The 24,384-nt window shown below is 42.0% G+C and overlaps 1 protein-coding gene across 1 annotated transcript in view; it reads left to right on the top strand.

The window, feature by feature from the left end:
• Window positions 1–24,384, top strand: part of GLUD1 (glutamate dehydrogenase 1) — a 154,307-nt gene that overhangs the window by 105,388 nt on the left and 24,535 nt on the right. Inside the window, exons 8-9 of the mRNA XM_033941121.1 lie at window positions 4,270–4,407; window positions 5,043–5,123. Coding sequence (XP_033797012.1) covers window positions 4,270–4,407; window positions 5,043–5,123 — 219 coding nt within the window. The remainder of the gene's footprint in view (window positions 1–4,269; window positions 4,408–5,042; window positions 5,124–24,384) is intronic.

The raw sequence follows: 24,384 nt of genomic DNA, 5'->3' as shown, positions 1-24,384 counted from the left end.
GGTTTTCAAGCTAGCCCTAATAAATATGCATGAGAGAGATTTGCATATAATGGAAGTGACAGGCATGCAAATCTGCTCTATGCATATTCATTAGGGTCTATCCTGAAAATCCGATTGGCCTGGTGGTCCACCAGGACAGGGTTGGGAACCACTGCCTTAGACTTTGAACAGATCCTGAAGGATTGCTTAAAATTTCCATTCCACCATCTTATGAAGAATACTATGTTTAAAAATTGGGAGATGCCTCTGCTTGTACCTGTGGCACCAAGAAAGATAGACTCCCTTTATAGAGTTCAAGTATGTCCAGGGTTTAACAAACTTCAGCTACATCACACACTCTCAGCTGAGTCTGCCCTAAAGAAATCATGCAGCATTAGAACACATGCCAATGCTCCTCCTGTTAGAGAGGGCTGGACCATAGACAAACTTGGTCATTGACTCTACCAAAACACCATGTTAATGAGTCGTATTCTCAGCTACAACTTTTATATGACGTTCTACTTTAAGCAATTAGTGCAACAGTTGCCCAGATTTGAACAATACATTCCTGGGGATCTTCTAGACAAAATTGTGAACTGGCATCTCTTTAATATGAAATCAGTAGAGGAAAAACACTAGCTTGTGAGTGTACATGGTGGTATGGTTGGTTGCTTGAATTTGTTTTTCTGGCATATGGTGACCATTGCTATTTCAAGTCTGTCCAAAGACAACAGTAAGTATTTTGAGGCTTCAGCAAGAACCACTGTTTGACATGTGGCTGTTCTAATACTACAGTGTTCAGATGACTTATCTTCTGATTTAGGGCTGGTTTTATTCATTTTCACTGGGATAGTTACAAGTCTTTTTAGTGTGAATACTTTCCAGACCTAAGTCATGCACCTTTTTTGTTTTTGAGTTTTCCTTTTTTGAAATGGCTTCTTTCTTTTCAGCGCCTATGAAGGACAAGCAGACTAAGTTTTTGTTATATAGGTTTGCAGCAAGAAGAGGGGTAAATAGTTATACAATATATGCTGAATGTTAGCAAATATACTCTTTGCATACAGGCATTGTTAGTATGTAGAAGCTACAATAAGTGTTCATGTACTGTGGATGCTATTTTAGTATATATAAATTAGTTTAGCGAATCACACATTAAATGGCATTTTATTTTGCTAATGCATATGCTAGAACTTCTTTTATTTCATTTCCCCCTAATATCATATCTTATTAATTTAATATCTTAGTCTTATTAATGACTGAAAATTTGGAGGTGCAAGCTTAAAACTGCATGGTATAGTAAGGATCATATATAGGAGTATGCTATGTATTTAAAATTGTTAAAAATACATGCATGAGTCTCCAGAAAATATAAGTGGAGAGAGAGTAATATTGAAAAATTTGTAGGTTTTGGAAGCCGATACATTCTTGTGAGTCTTGTCAACAAGGGAAGACCCCCAAGCTGGAGAGCAACATGTCAAAGCAAGGATTGCCATAGGACAGAGCGCTTCTGATAGCTGGAAGATCATGCTTTCCTTGTTCCGCTGTAGTAGCCATTTCCCTCTTGGGCTTGAGCCTTGAGGTGCTGGTGGTGACCAGACTTTTAGCTACCAGGACATCTGGTATCTGATAACAATAATATTGTAAACACAAAGACAGGTCCATATGATCAAAACAGGAAATCTGGTTCTGACGTATAGCAGGAACATAGAAACCTGGATACAAAGAACACACACTAAAGTGTTGAGGATCAAACTTCCATGTTTAAAATTTGATATCCTGCTCATTGGGTAACCATCTGAGCAGCTTACAATAAATCATAAAAAGTGAAGTAGAAATAAAGAAAACAGGGAAAGAATAATTTATATTCTTAAAGAGAAAGAGATCATAGCTTAGATGAATGTAAGCAAAGACCGAGTATATGTAGATATCAAACAAGAGTAAGATGCCCCCTCCTCTAGGCGGCCAAATCAGTCATGTGCACAGTCATCAGGTGCTGAGAGGGCAATGGCTCACTTCATCATGATATTCTTTTCTTTCAGGGCTTGAGCCACTCTAATGCTGGTGGCAGAATCTCACAATTCCTAATTAGAGGCCAAATATTTCTGAAACATTGTTGGATCACTTAGTGGTCTAGTACAGTATTTCAACCTTTTCAAGCCAAGTACCCCCTAAGCCTAACAAATACCAACCGAGTATCTCCACCCCAGACCTGCCCAAACTCCGCCCCTGACTCCACCCCCATAATAATAGTACTAATTGTAATGTAATTTCTTCCATTAATTTTTCATATACATACACTATAATCTTATTAATACATAATGGTAACCACAAAATTTTAAAAACACAATGCACACTGTATGCAAGGAAAATATTAATTGTCATTTACGAGTATTCGGGGTTTCTTCAAAGAGGTCAAGGCAGATGACTTTAAAATATGCAGTGTCACCTCAGTAACAACTATAGAAAAATAAACAAATATAGTGCAAAATATAGACAGCAGACATAAATTCTCAAAGTTGGCACATTTTGATCACTAAATTAAAAATAAAATCATTTTTCCTACCTTTGTTGTCTGGTGATTTTATGAGTCTGGTTGCACTTCCTTCTGACTGCATCCAATATTTATTCCCTTCTTTCTGCTTCCTACATGCTTCATTTCCTCCAGATCTCAAACATTCCCCAACCAAGATCTCTGACTATGCATCCAATATTTATTCCCTTCTTTCTGCCTCCTACATGCTTCCTCTTCTCCAGACCTCATTCCATTCCCCAACCAACATCTCTGAATGAGCATCCAATATTTATTCCCTGCTTTCTGCCTCCTACATGCTTCCTCTCTTCCAGACTTCATTCCATTCCCCAACCAACATCTCTGTCTGTGCATCTATGAATCCAACTTTTTGTTCCTCTCTTCCTGCCTGCCCCCTCCACTGAAGCCACCGCTGATTATTTCTCCATGTCCCACTGCCAACGCCGACCCTGACATGCTCCATTCAACTCCCCTGTCATCGCCGCAACAGCCACCTGACATGCTCTATTCAAATCCCCCTGCTGCTGCCACCGCAACAGCCACCTGACAATGCTCTATTCAAATTCCCCTGCTGCCGCCGCCGCAACAGCCACCCGACAAGCTCTATTAAAAAACCCTCTGCCGCCGCCGCAACAGCCACCCGACATGGTCCATTCCCACCCATCCCTGCCGCTTCTGCTGCAACAGGAATGGGCCAGGCATGTGCAGCAACTGCACACAGCCAGCCCACAAGCCTTTCCCCCCAATGTCAGTTCTGTTGTCGGAGAGAAGGTTCCGGCCCAGGATTGGCTGGGTTGGAACCTTCTCTCTGATGTCAGAATGGACATGGGGGGGGAGGCTTGTGGGCTGGCTGCTTGCAATCACTACACATGCCTGGCCTATTCCTGTTGCAGCGGCAGGGGGATGGTAATGGAGCATGTTGGATGACTGTTGCAAGGGTGGGGGGTGGGAATGGAGCGTGGCAGGGTCGTCTTCAGAGGTGGGGCAGAGAGGAAGAGGTGGCGGCCAGCCTGCATACCACCAACAGGTGGCCCGCGAACCCCTGGGGTACGTGTACCGCAGGTTGAGAAACACTGGTCTAGTGCAATCTGTAACAGCAGCCTCGTCTTGCACTAAGTCAAACTTCCTAAAGTAGAGTGTCTTGCACTAAGCGAAGCTGTGAAGGGACTGCATTCCAGAGAGTGGGGGCTACTTCAGAGAAGGCTCATAGGAGGGGATCACATCATGCTCTTTGGAGAGGGCATGGTTAGGGACACTCCTTCAGAGGATCTTGGCGACCTTCAAGATGTGTAGAGAGAGCCTGTTCTTCAAATACTCTGACTCATTCGCAGTGTCTTTAAATGTGGCCCTTCATTGTACTGGTAGCCAGTGAACCTTTTTGCAGAAATTGTACATGGTAGCGAGTAGAACTCTGTGGTGGCTTGCTTGCTTGATTCATTCTAGCTGTAGTGATGGTTGGGGATGGGTGCATTAAAGGGACCTGCTACTGCTTGGGTAGATGAATATGGGATTGTTCCAGAGACCACCACCATACCAGTGATGTCACTGGTAGAATTCAGTTTTCTTTACCTCCAACTGCTGGTATGAAGAGGTAATAACCTATTTTGTGCAGAAAAGAAAACTCTGTTAAGACATAATTCCTCCATCACACCCAATATGGTTTACTCCCAAGTTCTGTTGGCTGATAATGGGAATGCTATTGTAATGATGGTACTAAGAAGGTTAAATGGTGTGTGGTTTTTTTTTCTTCTATTATCCAGCAACATGGTACAATTGTTGGCTTCCCTAAGGCTCAACCTTATGATGGAAATATCTTGGAAGCAGATTGTGACATTCTCATCCCTGCAGCTAGTGAGAAGCAGCTGACAAAAGCCAATGCTCACAAGGTCAAAGCTAAGGTATATTGTTCTCACTATATACTTTTTTTTTTTTTTTTGGGGGGGGGGCGGAGATCTCAGCAGAAGGCTGCTCAGGTTACATTCAGGTAGATCGTATGACTTATTTATGAATGCTGAGCTTCTCTGAATAGAGAGTACCTCAGGGAACAAAATGCAATAGCTAGATGACACAGTGAGGGTGATTTTTCTAGTTTTAGGATCTGATGGTTGCAGAATAACTTGTAATCCTCCTGCTCTAATCCAGTGTCTACAAGGAACTGAAGATTTGATTTTGGTGAGAAGTGGAGGGGGAGGGGACAGTGATTTCTCATAATCTTTTTGCATTAATAGAGCCTTCAAAATTACTCTAATCATGTACCCAATGTTATCCTAGTTTGTTTGAAAGGAAAGTTCCTTTTTCATGTGAACACTGCCTCTTCAGTTTCTTGCCTCAGCTGGTCTAGGAATCAGACCTAAGACTTTTGCATGTTAACATGAACGATGTATTAGCACTTATATATTCTGCTCAGTTGTAAGTAAGATTGGTAGGGTTAAAGACTCAGTTTACATTGATTAAATTAAATAAGCCCAGATTGGAGCATGAATATGAATTTGGTTTATATGATGTGTTTTTATTTTTTGATGGTTTGTTTTAGATTATTGCTGAAGGTGCTAATGGACCTACAACCCCAGAAGCTGATAAAATTTTCCTGGAAAGGAATATTCTAGTCATTCCAGTAAGTCATATTTAATACTTTCAGCCAAACGTATTCACTAATTAAAATGGATACTGTGGTTATATGACAAGAGAGAGCATCTCTTCACATGTATGATGTAGTTGGCAGCAGATATTCAAATTAGTAATACACTCTTCTAGTGCAAATGGAACAGTAGTTTTGACAGTGTGTTTCTTCTCATCACCTGTGAGGATTGTAGAAGGTATCATTTGCATTTGAACTTCATCTCCTTGTGTCACTGGTCAGAGCCTCAGCTCCTCAGTTTTTCCTTCTGCAAGCGAGAAGAGGTGTGTTTATTTTTTTTGTTTGTTTGTTTGTTTTTTCTGCTCTGTATCTGTTTTATTATTTGTGGATTTTATCTGACTTTTGAGGCTTCCTGGTCCTTCAGAGGTTCCCAGGATTTCTGGGACAACTCTGCCTGGGAGAAGATACAGTTTCTGGATCAGAGGGCTGTAGCTGTGGAGAGGCAACCCTTTTGCAGGGCACCTACCTAGTCCGCTTGCACTGATTCATAGGATAGCTCGGGGCATGCTCCCCGGGAGCTTGGTTTGCCCCTGATATATCGGGCACTTACATGCAGGTACTTGGTTAATTTTTTGCATCCCCAAGGTCCTGTACAATCATTTCACTGGCCTCCCCGCAGAGACATATGCTGGATCCCTGAACAGCATATTGTTGCAGGCTTTAATGCACCTATGATCACATCATCAGGCAGACAGTACACTTATCCACAAGCTATTTTGGTAAACATTGACCAGACTTTCAAATCCGTGTGCAGAAAACTGAGTTAAAAGTTGAATTTATGTGATTTCCTGATCCTGTATGCACACTTTAAATAAGTGTGGTTTTTGCACTTTTCTTTTTTGTCTTTAATAAAGCTTAGAAATTTATATGGTATTATCTGACTATTGGGAATGTCTTTCAGACAATGGATCAATAACTGATAAATATGTGGTCTCAATGTATAATGCACTTGTTAAGATCTTCACGACCAGTGGCAGGGGGTATATGAAAATGCATGGATAGAGGGAAGGTGCATCATAAAACAGTAACAATCTGAACTTAACTGAAACTTCATGTACCTTGTTCATTTGCATACAACATGGTTTGTGTTAAACATACCTCTTTTCAATATTAAACATTCGTGCGCATATAAAATTAATGCTTAGCTTTAATTCTCACCAAAGAAAGGTCGGGTCCAAGATGAAACAGGATAGCTTCTGTAGAAAAAACATGCTCTTTCAAATGATTTTTTTTTTTAAAAACCAAAAACTACACATTGGAGATTTTTGAATCTGAAAAACTGAAAATGTGCATAAATGCATAAAGCCATTTGGGATAGTCATATCTTCAGCTTCACTTGAATGTAAAAGCTCATATTGCAAATCTTGGAAGTACCTCATGGTACATGTCTGCTGGTAAAGCTGTACCCTCAGCTGACTTACCTACCAGCAGCAGTATGGAGCCAAACTATACCAAAAATTATCATTCGTGAATTTTTTTGCCTAATTTGCTGACCTGTAGAAATGGAAGCACGTTTGCAAAAGATTTAAAACTTTGCACAGAAATGTGCCCCAAGGTGTTGTACCAAACTGCAAAATTTCAGACTCCTGGATAGTTTCCTTCTGCCGCAATGCTTAAGCAAAGTTGGCGTTTTAGGTCACATGAGGCATGGGAGTGGATCGATTGCTTTTGCTCAACCACCCCTAGCTCCTGACCAAATTGAGATACCAAATTGAAATAAATCCAAAAAATTATGCAGAGTTTAATTTTAGACCCTAGAAAACACCCCTGTAAAATTTGGTTGGATTTCAAGGGGGTCGAGCATGGGTTGTTTTCAGTATTCGTCCACTTGACATGGATTGACCCCTTAGTAGTTTGCCGGTCCACAAAATAATTCTTTTATTTCCAGCGGTCCATAGGTGTAAAAAGGTTCAAGAACACTGGATTAGGGTACAAATAACTGTTGATGAAAGGCTCTGGTGTTAATTTAATTCCCTCTTGCCCACCCCAAGGCAGAGCTTTTTGATTTTTAGACTCTTCAGCCAACCAGGAACTTAGCATTACTTTGGTAGGATTTTTTTTGCCCTTTCTTTATTCTTCCAGGTGTAAGTACTTCTGCACCACAGTATGGCTGGGAAACATCGTATCACCAAAGCTGCTACTCAGGTTACAACTTCTGTCTCTGTGCAGACAGAAAATATTGCCCAGGTAGAAGTAGTGATTCCATGTGCAAGCTGTCTTCAGCTTGAATATCCTTAGAAGGAAGTAAAGGAACTGAGAAGAGGTGGCAAGACTGAGAAGCATCCGTGAGAATGAGAGGTACATTGACAAAATGGTTCTTCAGACGTCAGTTTCCTGCAGTGGGAAAGAAGAGGCTATGCTGAGGGAAGGAAGACAGCTGGACTTGGATTACGGAACACTGCGAGACTGGTACTGCGACGCCCTTGAACTGAAGAACCGGTATGTTGTCCTGGAAATGGAGGAGATAAGAGCATCCCAAGAAGAGGAAGAACCAAAGCTTGAAATCCCCAAAATTACTAGATCCGTGACCACTAGGAGGCATAGTGGTAGTTGGTGATTCCATTCTGAGTGGTACAGAAGCATCTATCTGCAGACCAGACATGATGTCCCCGGAGGTATGCTGTCTGCCTAATGCAAAATCCAAGATATTATGGAGAGCTTGCCGAGTCTTATCAGGCCTGATGACACCCTAAGACCCCTATGCCCTACCCTTGCCCCTTCTATTTCACCATGTCCTTTATGCAGATTGTCTTGACCTTCTTCCCTGTACCATTTTTTTTGCCATGATTGTACCTATCTTGCTGATTGTACCATTCTTCGCCGATTGTATTGCTGTTCTCTGTTCTCCATTTTTTTTCTCTGCCACCTATTTTCTCTGATTGTACCATTGTACCATTTTCGCTGATTGTCCAGCCCTTCTTCGTTGTAAACCGCCTCGAACTACTATGGCTTTGGCTCATTCTTTAACCTCAATTCTTGAAACTGATGCTATCACAACCCTCATTCACTCACTGGTCATTTCTCATTTAGATTACTGCAACTCCCTATACAATGGAATCACTCAAAAAGAATTACGTCGTCTGCAGCTCATTCAAAACAGGGCAATCAAACTTATCTATAAGGTTGGGAAATATGATCATGTTGTTCCTCTTATGCGAGAAGCTCACTGGCTACCTATCACCTATAAAACTTTAATGCTGGTCTTTAAAATCAAACATTCGCGTCTCCCATCTTTTCTTGATAAACTCATCATCCCTTTTTGTCCTCCCCGGACCCTTAGATCGGCTGATCAGAATTTACTGACCATACCTTCCATCAAACTAACTTTTCCGTTGTAGCTCACAACTTTATGGAACGCCATGCCACCTCAACTGCGCCACAAATTCAAGACTAAACTAAAAACGTTATGGGGTGTGTTTTTTTTTTTTTTAATATATTTTTATTGGATGAACAAAGCACAAGAGAAACAGACAGCAGCCAAGCCGAAAACAGCACAAAAGACTATTCCAAGATGCATACCATAGCGTCTAAATATTTCCTTTCCAACAGTCTGCAAAATAAACGCGAACCGCTTTTAAGAAGCGGTTTTATCCTCCCCCCACCCGTCCCTTTAATTAATTTGTTTTTAATGATGTAACTATTAACTTCCCCTCAAGCTCATGTTCGTATTTGTAATTTGTCTATTTAATGTTCACATTCCCCCCCTACAAAATTTATTTTTAGCATTGTAAACCGTCCAGGTACACGTCTATGGTTGGTGGTGACGGGATAATCACGCGCCAACAATCCAGCGCAGACAATTTGACGGAAGACAGAAGCGCACTGGGGAAAAAATAATTTTTAAAGAGCTCCGACTGGAGGTTTGGGGTGGCAACCCCCCCCACACACTTTATTGGTTAGTGTTCGCGCTGCCATTGCGGGGGGGGGGGGAGTGTGGGGGGTGAAACACCCCACATTATAGAGAAAACGAAACTTTTCCCCAAAAAATCTGAAAAAGTTCTGTTTTCACTATAATAGAGGTTTCCAACCCCCCGAACCCCCCTCCAACAGCAGCGTGAACACTAACCAATAAAGTGGGGGGTTGCCACCCCAACCCCCCCCTCTCCCCCATTGGAGCTCTTTAAAAATTACTTTTTCCCCCACGCGCTTCTGTCTTGCGCTGAATTGTCGACGCTGGATTGTCAGCGTGCTGACATCTTGCGCTCCACTGTATGAACCATGGTTGGTATATTAAAATTAATGAAACTTGAAACTTGCATCTTGTACAGTTGCCTGCAGAGATGTTTAAATACCTACGTGATGTAAATATGCATGAGTCGAGTTTCATTTGAAAGGAAGCTCTGGAATGAGAGTGTATAGGATGAAGTTAAGAAGTGATAGGCTCAGGGGTAATCTAAGGAAATACTTTTTTTACAGAAAGGGTGGTAGATGCATGGAACAGTCTCCCGGTAGAGGTGGTGGAGACAGAGACTGTCTGATTTCAAGAAAGCTTGGGATAGTCACATGGGATATCTTAAAGAGAGGAAGAGATAATGGTTACTGCAGATGGGCAGACTGGATGGGCCATTTGGCCTTTTATATCATGTTTCTATGTTTCATCTTGTTCATAATCTGATGAGCTTTCCTGCTTTATTGGGTCCCAAACGATTTCTCAATTTGAAATGAATGAGTCTAGGAAGATACTATTCTAGCAGAAGCTACTGCTGTTAAAAGTGAAATTATTACTTCAATAGTCTCTAAATCCAAGTGCTTAATAAGTGACCTCCACCAGTACACTGGTGTGACTTTCTTTAAAATATCATTGGCAAACACATATTTCTTGAATGGTTGCCCCTTAGCGTGCGCTCATAAGGAGCAGATCGTTCTCCTTAGTGCACTCCTTCATGCACAAACTGAGGGCGCAATTAAATTTTCTAAAATGCTACCAATCCAAAAACTCTTCTTTTTAACCATTTTAACTCCAATCCTTGTTCTCATTTTGTTTCAAATCATGACAGACTCCTATTCTAATATCCCAGTTATTTGGGGTTGCTGCTTATACCCCACCAATTATCCAGATCAAAAAATTCCACTTCCTAGAGCCCAACAAATCATTAGAATACCAACCTCCTAATGCTCAAAAATCGGCCTCTATACCCCATATTAACACCAGATCACTCTGAAAAAATCCTCTTATAAGAGAGATTATTCAGCAATTTAGCCTCAGTCTCTTATGTCTAACTGAAACTTGGCTTATAAAGAATCATATTTATCTTAAGCATTCCCACTAGGATTATCATTTCATTCTATCAACCGTAATGGTAGAAAAGGAGGAGGCATAGCTATAATCTATCAATCTTCATTAAAGCTTCAACATAACTATCTTGAATACCTGTAATTCAGTATGGCCACAGAACCATATCTTGATTCTTCTTAATGTATCTTCCACCCCCTATTACTAGAGATGTTCTTACATCCCTGCAATTGATAATTTTTTACTTTTGTATCTCGGTTAAAAATCCTATCCTATTAGGCGATTTTAACATTCATTTTGATGAAAACATTTATCCATTGATCTCAGATCTACTAACAATAACAGCAGATCTCAATTTAGTACCTTTAATCTTATGCCCAAATCATTCTGCAGGCCATACTCTTGACATGATTTTTATTCCAAAAGCACTTAGTTCCTTATTCTCTATGAAATCTAATACTTTTCTACCATAGACTGATCATTATCTAATAAGATTCTCTTTTCTGGAAATGATACATTCTAGAACTGACCAATAAAACTTATAGTTTCAGGAATCTAGAAAATATTAGCACATCAAACATCTCAAATAATTTTCACTTAAGCTTAGATGACTTCAACAGCCTCCCCCAAGAAGACCAGATAAGAATCTGGGAATCTTCCCTGATAAGCTTATTAGATACACTAGCTCCAATCACTCAGGTCACGCTCTTGGAAACATAACAAAAACCCTTGGTATTCTGCCGAACTGCAATTACTTAAACAATTGCGTTCTGCTGAACGTCATTGGCGAAAACAAATCTTTGACCTCCTTTAAATCTTTACAAAGACAAAGCAAACCTCTACAAACTATCAATAACTCAGGCTAAAAAGAACTATTACTCAAAATGAATCTCCAAAGCAAAAAATACTTCTACCCTGTTGTATTCAGTACTAAAATCGCTTATGTAAAAAAATAAGCCCATTACAAACGAAACAGAAAATCCTTCAGCTCAAGATTTAGCCTTTACAAATAAAATAAGACAGTTGTGTAGCCAATTAGTTAACTCTTCTATACAGAATCCTCAAGATATGCCACCAGAATCTTCAAAACTTCAATTTAGTAATATAAATTAACCAACTGATAAACATTAATATAACAGGATCATCTTTGAACCCAATCATTCTGAAACAGTACTTCACAACCTTTGGCCCATTCATAGTATGGTACGAAATAGCTTACTACTGGGAAAGTTATCTAAGATTTGGAAAGCAGCGGTAATCCACCCAAAAATCAAAGATCATAATTCTTCTAAAACAGACTGCACAAATTATCAACCAATAGCCAACCTATCTTTTCTGGCTAAGGTAATTGAAAAGATCGTATTTAACCAAATATCAGTTTTTATAGAAAAAACTAACGTACTTCACCCAAATCAAACAGGATTCAGATCGAATCACTCTACTGAACATTCCCTTATTAGACTTACCACAAGAAAAGGACCTGGGTGTACTGATAGATAGGACCCTGAAGCCGTCGGCACAATGCGCGGCAGCGGCAAAGAAGGCAAATAGAATGTTGGGCATGATAAAGAAAGGAATCTCGAGTAGATCGGAGAAAGTTATAATGCCGCTTTATAGGGCAATGGTCAGACCACACTTGGAATACTGCGTCCAACATTGGTCTCCCTACCTAAAGAAGGATATAAAACTGCTGGAGAGGGTGCAGAGACGAGCAACAAAACTGGTGAAGGGTATGGAGAAACTGGAATACGAGGACAGACTTATAACACTAGGATTGTTCTCCCTTGAGAAAAGGAGACTGCGTGGGGATATGATCGAGACCTTCAAAATACTAAAAGGAATCGACAAAATAGAGCAGAGAAGATTATTTACATTGTCCAATTTGACACGGACTAGAGGACATGTAATGAAGCTAAGGGGGGACAGGTTCAGGACTAATGTCAGGAAGTTCTGCTTCACTCAGAGAGTGGTTGACGCCTGGAATGCCCTCCCAGAGGAGATTATTGCGGAATCAACCGTCCTAGGCTTCAAGAGCAAACTAGATGCATATCTCCTTAAGAGAGGCATATAAGGATATGGTGGACTATAAATTACAACTAAATATAACAGGGAATTCAATTAAATAAATCAGAATGTATACCAAATAAATTGAATAAAGGTTTTAGTAGCTGGACAACGTTCACACCTCATATATCAAAAACTCTCAGGCTACACACTTTCAATAACGCAACATATGAAAAATAATATAGACAAAGAACAACGGAGAAAAATGAACCTCAATTGTGAGGGGCCAGGACTACACAAGTACCTGGACCCATTCACATCATCACGGGTTCATAAAAAAACTCCGTGTACATTTAAATAATTCTCATTCATACGTTTTATCAAAAACTCTTTTCTCTATTTTTCAAACTTTTTTATGTGTGTGAACCTAGTCAGTAGTATTACTTATCAATTTTTCAGTGTAAACCAGAACCAAGCTAACTAAAAAATTATATGAGGTGTGAACGTTGTCCAGCTACTAAAACCTTTATTCAATTTATTTGGTATACATTCGGACTATAAATTACGCCAGGTGTACACCTGGCAGGGCCTCCGCGTGTGCGGATCGCCGGACTTGATGGACCGAAGGTCTGATCCGGAGATGGCAGTTCTTATGTTCTTACATTGATCCTTTCTTACAATGACCACAGGAAATCAGTACTACTTTATATCATTAGATCTTTCTGCAGCATTTGACACCATAGATCATAATCTTCTAGATAGACTAAAAACCATAAGTATATGTGATAATGCCTTAGATTGGTTTTCCTTCTATTTTATAGATCTTCCAAAGTAACCATAGATAAAACCTCTTCAAATCCCTTTACTCTAGATCAGTGGTGTCCAACCTGCGGCCCGAGGGCCACATGCGGCCCACTGAAGTATTTTGTGCAGTCCCGGTCGAGGGCGATGCAATGTTTTCCTCTGCTGTCCCTGAGTGTTTACTGTCTTGCCGGCTCCTTCCTCTGTCTTGCTGCAGCGTTTGCGTGTTTGTGCGGCCCCAGAAACATTTTTTTTCGGCCAATGCGGCCCAGCGAAGCCAAAAGGTTGGACACTCCTGCTCTAGATTATGGAATCCCCCAAGGATCAATTCTTTCTCCTCGTTTATTTAATATTTTCTTAGCCCCTCTTCTAACTTTGGGCCAATCCATTGGATTCACTATGTATGCCTACGCAGATGATACCAAGTACAGTGGAACCTTGGTTTACGAGCATAATTCATTCCAGAAGCATGCTCGTAAACCAAATTGCTCATATATCAAAGCAAGTTTCCCCATAGGAAGTAAGGGAAACTCGCTTTGATTGGTTCCACCTCCTCCCCCAACGAGGCTACCGGCGCTGCTCCATTCTCCCCCCCTTGAGGCCACCGACGCTGCTCCATACCCCTCCCCGCGATCTGGCATCCCCCCCCTGCGTACCGGCATCCTCCCCCCGCTCACGTTGCCCCCCTCCACCGTGATCCTACATTCCCCCCCCCCTTGAGCACGGCAATGACATCCCTTACCCCGACTGGGCACCAGTGCTGGTGCCCGAAGATCCTCCCTCTTCTGGCGCGGCCTGGGCTGGGCGGTAAGTCGGAGATCCTCCCTCTTCTGAGCTGGGCTGGGCTGGACTGGCTTTGTAAAAAAATGTTTATATAGATTACATATGATTTGTTCTATTTCGAGTCGTCTTGAAATATATTCAATAAACATCTTGATTCATTCCCTAGTAATCTCCCACCTGGACTATTGTAATGCTTTATACCAAGGAATAACACAAAAGGAACTAAAACATCTACAAATTATTAAAAATACAGCAGTGAAACTTATTTTTAAAGCAAAAAAATTCGACCACCCCCCTACCAAAAGCTCACTGACTACCGCTTTCTTACCGAATCACTTATAAAATTATATTACTAACATTTAAGACAAAATTCCATTCTCCAGGGTTTCTAGACAGAATACTTATTCCCTATAGCCCAGTAAGAGTACTAAGATCAAACACTTTATGGAACTTGTTACCAACTTTTCTCCGCAATGAATCATCTTTAGAGAAATTTAAATCCAGCCTAAAAAGTTTCAATCTATAAATAGTTTATACACGTTCCCATGCAGAATGAAGACTGCTTCCCTTTCCTGTTGTATTTTCCCTTTATTGTATATCTTTTTTTTTTTTTTTTAATTAAACATTGTATTTCTCCCCTACATACCTTGGCCCTAATTCTGCAAAATGTGTCTAAAGTTAGGCGCCGTTAGGTGCCTAAGTTAGGCGTCCTTTTTAGAATCGCACTCAGCAGAGTTCAGCACTGTTTAGGCGCCTAACTTTATAGGCATCCTTTAGAGAATCCGGTTTTAGGCGAGATTTAGACGTCCAAACAATGTCCTTAATGTTATAGTGGTTTATTTCTATGTTATTAGTATGGCGATTTTATGCTGTTTTTCATTATAATTGTAATACTAGGAGTTGTGATCTGTTTTAATGCTTTTATTTCTCTTACATCAGAAAGTGACTGGGATTCAATCCAGCAGCATTAGGATAGAAGGGTATAGGTTTAACCAGTGTGCTACAGAGTGAGCTAGCATAAGAACATAAGGATTGCCGCTGCTGGGTCAGACCAATGCTCATGCGGCGGCCCCAAAGTCAAGACCAATGCTCCAAATGAGTCCAGTCTCACCAGTTTAGCATGAACTTGTCCAACTTTGTCTTGAAACCCTGGAGGGTGTTTTCCCCTATAACAGACTCTGGAATAGCGTTCCAGTTCTTTGATCAGAGGGCCGCTGCGTGAGCGGACTGCTGGGCATGATGGACCACTAGTCTGACCCAGTGGCGGCAATTCTTATGTTCAGTTTTCTACCACTCTCTGGGTGAAGAAGAATTTCCTTACATTTGTACGGAATCTATCCGCTTTCAACTTTAGAGTGTCCTTGTTCTCCCTACCTTGGAGAGGGTGAACAGTCTGTCTTTCTCTACTAAGTCTATTTCCTTCAGTATTTTGAATGTTTCAATCATGTCCCCTCGCAGTCTCCTCTTTTCAAGGGAGAAGAGGCCCAGTTTCTCTAATCTCTCGCTGTACGGCAACTCCTCCAGCCCCTTAACCATTTTAGTCGCCCTTCTCTGGACCCTCTCGAGTAGTACCGTGCCCTTATTCATGTACGACGACCAGTGCAGTGCGCAGTACTCCAGGTGAGGGCGCACCATGGCCCGGTATAGCGGCATGATAATTTTTTCAGATCTGTTCGTGATCCCCTTCTTGATCATTCCTAGTATTCTGTTCACCCTTTTCGCCGCCGTAGCACATTGTGCAGATGGCTTCATGGACTTGTTGATCAGAACTCCCAAGTCCCTTTCCTGGGAGGTCTCTCCAAGTATCGCCACGGACATCCTGTATTCATGCATGAGATTTTTGTTCCTGACATGCATCACTTTGCACTTAAACACATTGAACCTCATTTGCCATGTCGATGCCCATTTCTTGAGCTTGATTGTCATGTTGCAGATCTTCGCAATCCCCCTGCGTCTTCACTACTCTGTATAACTTTGTATCGTCCGCAAATTTAAACACCTCGCTTGTCGTACCAATGTCCAGATCGTTTATAAAGATGTTTAAGAGCACAGGTCCAAGCACCGAGCCCTGCGGCACCTTGCTGGTGACGCTCTTCCAGTCTGAGAATTGTCCATTTACCCCCCACTCTGTTTCCTATGCTCCAGCTAGTTTTTAATCCACGTCAGTATTTCGCCCTCGATTCCATGGCATGTAATTTTCCGAAGTAGTCGTTCATGTGGAACTTTGTCAGACGCCTTCTGAAAATCCAGATATACAATGTCAACCGGGTCGCCCTTGTCTATCCGCCTGTTTACTCCCTCGAAGAAGTGCAGCAAATTCATCAGGCAAGATCTGCCTTTACTGAAACTATGCTGGCTGGTTCTCATCAGATCGTGCCGTCAAGGTGATCAATGATGCGGTCCTTTATCAGCGCCTCTACCATCTTTCCCGGTACCAAGGTCAGACTCACCGGTGTGTAGTTTCCCGGATCTCCCCTCGACCTTTTTTGAAGATCGGCGTAACATTCGCCACTTTCCAGTCTTCCGGAATCTTTCCTTATTTGATCGACAGATTGGCTATTAGTTGAAGCAGTTCAGCTATAGTCCCTTTCAGTTCCTTGATGACTCTCGGATGGATGCCATCTGGTCCTGGGGATTTGTCGCTCTTAAGCCTATAAATCTGCTTGCATACTTCTTCTAGACTAACCGACAGCCCTGTCAGTTTCCCGTCTTCGTTTCCAGCATATAGCCTGATGGATTCCGGTATGGTGTGTATATCCTCTTCGGTAAATGCAGAGGCAAAATATGTGTTCAGTTTGTCGGCGATTTCTTTGTCCTCCTTTAGCACTCTCTTTGTTCCACGGTCATCCAACGCCTAATTACCAATTATCGCTTGTTAAGACCCTTAATTAGCTCATTAACTACTTAGAATGGACGCCTAAAGCAAGCCTAACTTTAGATATGACTTAGGCGCCCTTTATAGAATCAGGGCCCTTATGTCTAACCTTTTGTTTCATTTAAATTTCCCCCATGAATTTTGGATTTTTATATTTCTGTGTAAGCCGCTTTGACTTGGATAAAGAAGGATAGCAAACTTTTAATAAACTTAGAAACTTGGAAGTTTATTATAGGTGGCATTACAGATGGATGATTCCTAGATATCCATGGCATAGCTAGCACCTCTTTTTCAGCAGGTAAGGTTTGACCCTGGTATCGGATATTGACAATATTTGCAAGAAAATGAGCTGGAGACAGTGCTTGTCCCATTTGGTTTTTTTATGCTAGTAATTTAATTTTGTCATTGTGCTGTTCTGTTTTCAAGTGCTTGCTCAGCTACTTCCAAATTTCAATAGCATCAGCAATAAAACAGCTATAAAACAGCAATAAAACAGGGATCGGTGCTGGGGCCGTTACTCTTCAACATATTTATCAATGACCTGGAAAAGGAAGCAAATTGCGAGGTTATAAAATTTGCAGACGATACCAAACTGTGCGGTAGAGTTAGGTCCAGGGAGGAGTGTGAGGACCTGCAAAGGGACCTGGACAAGCTGGAAGACTGGGCAAACAAATGGCAAATGCGCTTTAACGTGGAAAAATGCAAGGTCATGCATATAGGGAAAAAGAACCCGTTGTTCAACTACAAATTGGGGGGGGGCATTGTTGGGAGACAGCAGACTTGAGAGAGACTTGGGTGTGCTGGTGGATGCATCACTGAAGCCATGTGCGCAGCAGCCTTGAAAAAAGCCAACAGGATGCTAGGCATCATAAAGAGGGGCATAACAACCAGGACGCGGGAAGTCATCATGCCATTGTATCGAGCAATGGTGCGTCCACATCTGGAATACTGCGTTCAGTATTGGTCGCCACACCTCAAGAAGGACATGGCGGTACTTGAGAGAGTCCAAAGGAGAGCAACGAAACTGGTAAAAGGGCTGGAACACTGCCCATACGCCGAGAGGTTGGATAGGCTGGGGCTCTTCTCTCTGGAAAAAAGGAGGCTCAGGGGAGATATGATAGAGACCTTCAAGATCATGAGGGGCATAGAGAGGGTGGATAGGGACAGATTCTTCAGACTGAAGGGGACAACAAGTACGAGGGGGCATTCATAGAAACTGAAGGGAGATAGGTTCAAAACAAATGCAAAGAAGTTTTTTTTCACCCAAAGGGTCGTGGACACTTGGAATGCGCTACCGGAGGAAGTGATCAGGCAGAGTACGGTACAGGGATTCAAACAGGGATTGGACGGATTCCTGAGGGATAAAGGGATCGTGGGATACTGAGGGAGGAGCTGGGATGTAACACAAGTATAGAAAGCTAACCAGGTAATAAGTATAGAAATCCAACAGGTCGTGCATGTGCAAGACCGGAGGGTTAGGACTACGATGGGAAGATAGGACTTCAATGAGAAACCAAGGTGGCAAGGGAGCCCCTTCTGGTGATTCAGACAGGTCGTGACCTGTTTGGGCCGCCGCGGGAGCGGACTGCCGGGCAGGATGGACCTATGGTCTGACCCGGCAGAGGCACTGCTTATGTTCTTATGTTCTGTATTTTGCTTAAAGCTTCAGAAATGGGGTTTCAGGATTCTCAGCATATTTTTAACATTTCCCTTAAACCCAGTGTTGAGGATTTTGGCTATAACAGTGCCATCTATTTTGTCTTTATTTTTGTTAATAAACTCATCAGAATAGGTCAATTCCCAGCATTCTTCACAAACAGTGGAGAATGTTGGGGAAGGGCAAGAATGTTTTAGGGAGAGGGTACAAGATGAAGTGCCATTCAGAGCCATTGCTCCTACTGATTATGAGTTGGGAGTGGGGAAGTGGCGACCATGAGAAAGTGAAATCATTCCCAATGGCTGTGAACATGGGCACTGACTGGTCACCGCTTATCTGCCGCTTATCTCCCTAGCCTAGCTGTACCCTGAGGTGAGTGGGAAACCCCAACTGCAACCTTCCATGAGTAATGGAAGGAGGACGGCGGCTCCCCCATCTGCACCTCACAACTGCTCTCACTTTCTGGCAGCTCCATGGTGTATGTCCTGCTGCAGGGTCCTGCTCAGCTGGTTCAGCTGCTTCATGACAAAAATAAATAACACACTGATATTTTGTTCTTGCAGATTCAACCAAACATCCAATCATACCAAAAACACCACAAAAATAAAAAAAATAATGTGGAGGAAAACAGATCTCGTACACAGACCGCCGGGACTGCACTGTACCCTAAGCAGTCTGTATCATAGGTCTGAAAAAAACTCCACACATAAATAGGAATAAATCTCTTATGCATGCATATATTTCAATTTCAAGTAAGATATGGTTATAAGTTGGATGAATAATAGTGACAAATTGCAAAAACTACAAAAGAACAAAGGCTACAGCTGGGAAATTCACAGTTTGTTTTGAAATATACTGTTTTCAATGTCATTCAAAAGAATGTGAAAAAAAACAAACTTATCTGAAACGGTGGCACCATGCGGCTTTAATCTTAGCGTGCCACAGATTTCTCCCAACAGCAAGTACTACTGTTTCGCAAACTTTCACTGCTACTTCAGGGTAAGTATCAAATCTTTCATAGTAAGGTGAGTATCCCAAAAACTTCCATGCTACTAAAAAGGAAGCCAAGCAAGACGGAAACAGCCACAGATCCTCGAGACGTGACCGGCTCTCTTCAAAAGAGCTAAGCGTCATGTCATCATCAATGTGAAACTTGATTGGTTAATTACTCTCATTCATATACATCAAGTTCATCGTGAAGTCATTACAAACAAAATCATTAAATTTTAATTATTCATACATCAGGATTTTCTTCTGTAACCAAAAAAGAAAAACAAAAATTAGATAACAAACTTTACACAGAGCAGCAGTCCCATACCAAAACACAAAGGCAGAACAGAAGCCTCTCACAGTCTGGCAAAAAAACGTCTTCACAAGCTAGGCATTAATAAAAAGGTTGCTATTCCATACAAGTGTTAATTCTAGATGGATGTAGGGCCTGGAATTGATGGATCCATTGTTGCTCCCGTTGCCGAGTTCCCGTGATCGCACGAGACTACAACAGGAACTCCCTGTTGTAGTCTCGTGAGACCACAGGAACTCGCAGCACGGCTCTGCACGGGGCAGGAGTGTAGGAAGATCGCTCCTGCCCTGCGTCACCGCTAGGCCACCAGGTATGGTCCATGCTCCGATCGCCCCACCCCGCTGCCTCTGATCGCCTCCCTCCAAGTCCTGGGACTGTTTTTTTTCTATGCCAACAAGTGATTTCTCAGGGGGGCGGCCAGGGGAAAACCCACAGATAATCGAAACCGCGAATAGGGAGGGGGAAGTGTATAGGGAAGGTGCAAACCCAGAACAGCTGTGGGCTCGATTCTGGCTCCTCCCCCTTAGCTTGTCCTTTTGAACACATCGCTGTCAGAGGATTTAGGTCCTCTAGTGAATCTTTCTGAAGGCTTTGTTTTAATTGGTTGGGTAGACTCGAAGTTCTGCCCAACCAATCAAAGTAACACAAAACAAAATAAGCCTTCCGGAAGATTCATTAAAAGGAACTGAATTCCCTGATGGCACCACATACTCCTGTGCTCTGGAGGAGGAGGAGCCGATTGTTGTGTTCAGTGTGCTGCATGCTGATTGACCAGCATTCAGCCTTCAAGGGGATTCACAAAAGATATAGGATCCCCTGATGACAATGTGCTCAGGAAGACAAGCTAAGCAGAAATACTACTATTTATCACCTCTATAGTGCTGAAAGGCATACACAGCGCTGTACATTTGGCATTTAATAGATGGTTCCTGTATATTGCTTCACTGAATACCCTGAAGACTCTGACCGCACACCACTGAATCTCATGCTACATAATTAAATATTAATCTTTATTTCATGATTAATAGCTTTTGGATTATAATATATCTTAAATAGAAAACTATCTTTAGATAGATTTTTTTTCCTCAAAAAGCATATATAAAAACAATCAGATTTATATTTATATATCTAATATAATAAAGAGCTAGCCGCGCATTAGCATTCCTATTTGCGTGTTCTGTGCGCATGTAGGTCTGTGGCCGGAGTGCGCATGTGCGCTAATACGTCGCCAGCTGATCGCCTCCACAAGCCGGACCGCAGCCAGACGACGATCTCCGTTCTCCTGCCGCTGCCGATCTCCGTTCCTCCTTTGCCGCCCACCCCCTTCTCTTCCCGCGGGCCCGAATGGCGATTCCAGCAGCGTGTGCATCAGTCTTCACACGCTGCTTCGGGCCCTTCTACTGCCCTGATTTGCTCTGCCGCGTCTCTGATGATGTCATCAGGGACATGCCAGAGTAAATCAGGGCAGTAGAAGGACCCGAAGCAGCGAGTGGAGACTGATGCAAGCGCTGCTGGAATCAGCACATTTGTAGTCCGGACCACGGGAAGGGAAAGAGGGGGGTAGAGGAAACGCTAATGCTGCTGCACAGGGAACTGGTGGGGGGGAGGGACATGGAAGGGGATGGAATGCTGCTTTGGACAGACAGACAGAGGGAGGAAGAGAGATGGAAAGAAAATAAGAAAGACACAGGGGCAGGTGCACAGGGAACTGGTGTGGGGGAGGGAAATGGAGGGGGATGGAATGCTGCTTTGGACAGACAGACAGACAGAGGGAGGAAGGGAGACAGAAAGAAAAGAAGAAAGACACAGGGGCAGGGAGATACACAGAAAGACAGACAGGCAAAGGGGGACAGAGACAGACAGAAAGGACAGTGGGAGCCGCATCAGGAGGGGTGCGGGATGCAGCAGTGGGAACTTTTCCAATGGGTGCAACTGGGCGGCTGTCGGGAACCTCTGATCAGGGGCAGAGCAAGGTAAGAGTATCATAGGGATAAGAAGGAGGAGGGGGGATAAAAAAGGAAGGGATGCCTACTGCTGGACAGGGGGAGAAGGAAAGAGATGCTGATGGACAGGGGGTGAAGAAAAAGAACGGAGGACTAATGTTGGACAGGGGGAGAAGGAAAGAGGTGCTGCTGGACAGGGGGAGGTAAAACAAAGGGAGAAGGGCTGCTGCTGCATAAGGAGAGCAGTGAAGGGGTGGTGGTGGACACAGGGGAGGTAAAAGGAAGGGAAAATGGACAGGGGGAGCAGACAAGGGGTGGTGATGGACAGCCAAGGAAAAAGAAAGGCAGAAAGAAAGAAAGCGGCTAAGGAGAGAGGAAGAAAGAAATAAAGACAGACACACACACATATGTTCTAGCACCCGTTAATGTAACGGGCTTAAAGACTAGTATGTATGTGTGTGTATATATATATATATATATATATATATATATATATATATATATCTATATATCTATATCTATATATATACACACATACATACTAGTCTTTAAGCCCGTTACATTAACGGGTGCTAGAACATGTGTGTGTGTCTGTCTTTATTTCTTATATATATATATATATATATACTGGCGCACTCATAAGCTGCAGCTGTAAAATAAGCTACTAGCTTTCACTCAAGGTGTGAAAAATTAATAAAAAAAATGCAACATGACGCTAACGTAAAGTTACCAAAATAATTTTATTGTTTTAATTTTTCCAATCATGACACCAAAAAAATAAAGCATAATTGCATTAGGAGTTACGTTAGCGGGAGATCGTTATAGTTGCCAAAATGCTGGCCTTCTGATAACGAGCTCAGTTTAATATCTCGAAACACCCCCAATTATATACTTTTGGCTCAGTGTGACATCATCAGCTTGACAGCCAATAAAATAACATAGGTGGTGTTTAAAGTTAGACAAAGAAATTCCTCTACGTTTAAAAGTTTCAGAAATCCTATTTGTTTATTTACATTCATTTCTGAATATACATTAACATTTTATAACATATCCAATATTCCTTTATTATTTCAGACAATTTGTCTATGTATCAAACAAGCTGCTGAAAAGTTCTAAACCCTACAACCAGTGCTGAAAATTTGTCAGCCTTAGAGGAAAGGAGGGGCTGCCTCCCCCTGAGCTGAGAGTTTCAAATTTCATTGATCTGCACACAGAAGCCTTCCTATGTTAGAGCAGCAGTCTCTGACTTAATTATTTCCAGATGTTATACCCTTTGAATTTCTTTAGGTTGCAAATATATATAATATGTTTTTTCAAAACCCATTCTTTTGTTCAATACAGTCACACAATCACTCCAGGGGCCCCTTTCATTCATAATTTTCATTCATATCTCGGCCATTCATATTTAATGCATGTTATATCTTAGTTTAGGATACTTCTTCCTAGCCAGCCTAAGGCACATCTGGTATCCATTAACACCACGATGCTAGGAAGCCTAAACAAAGACTTGGAAAAAACCGAACACAAAATGGATTCCAAAGACACAAGAACCCAAAATGGAGTCCCTGTATATCCTGGTTTCCTTCATGATCTAGCCCAATAGCAAAGTACATAAAAAGAATATTATTATACTTTCCCTTATATTAATCTGTAGTGTATTTTTCTGGCCTTTGCCACATTTATATTCAGATTTTTATTCACCCTTTTTCGTATGCTTCTTTTGGGCTTGGCCTTAACTAACACATATGCTTGTATCTAACTAGAGTTACCCAGAATCACACGAAAAACAGGCACTTGTGTAGAAAAACTCTACAAAAATACCACATACACCACACCACACACACACCACACACACCTCTCTCAAGCTGGTCTGATGCTGCAGGGCTGTGTAACAGTCTTGGCTGCTTTGGTAGCTCATTTCCGCTATGTATTTGTTGAGGACATCTGTAAGGCAGCTACCTGGTCCGCAGTCTGCTATACCTTTTACTTTCCACTACTGTTTGGAACAAAAACTTCAGAAGACACAAGTTGGTTTGGACAAGCAGTTATGCAGTATCTTTACTTCCTGAGTGCCAGCGTTCTCTCCAGCCCTCTTGGGTTTCGCCAGGCTAATATTTATAAATCCATTGTCTTTTGTCCAGTGTCATCATCTTGCGAGTCCCACTTGTGAGAATATTATGCCTGCTTGTCCTTGGAGAAAGCAGATACTTACCTATAACAGGTGTTCTTTGAGAGCAGCAGGCATATTTTCTCCCAACCTGCCCACTTCCCCTAGTTGGCTGCTTTGTTTTGTTACTAAACTGTTGAACCCTTGAACAAACATCAGGATGTCAGTAGCTCATTTGCAGCATGGGCACTGCCTGATAATTTAAAGCAGCAGGGTAGTGTCTGTACCAGGTTCCATGGATGGTAACATCCACATGTGAAAATATATGCCTGGTGTCCTCTTGACAACACTTGCTTACAGATAAGTATATTTCTTAATTTAGATCTGTTGGACACTGAGGCACTTAATTATAGCTCCTTTCCAGTCTCCTAAGAGTACTACATCAGCTTTGAGAAATTGTGGAGCTTGTCTGTATGACAGATTAGGTAATTAATTTTTAGGATTTCACTAGAATGTTGTCTTCAGAGAATT

This window comes from Geotrypetes seraphini, chromosome 4 (assembly GCF_902459505.1).
Source record: "Geotrypetes seraphini chromosome 4, aGeoSer1.1, whole genome shotgun sequence".
NCBI classification, from domain to species: Eukaryota; Metazoa; Chordata; class Amphibia; order Gymnophiona; family Dermophiidae; genus Geotrypetes; species Geotrypetes seraphini.
This window is presented reverse-complemented; position numbering and strand designations above follow the sequence as displayed.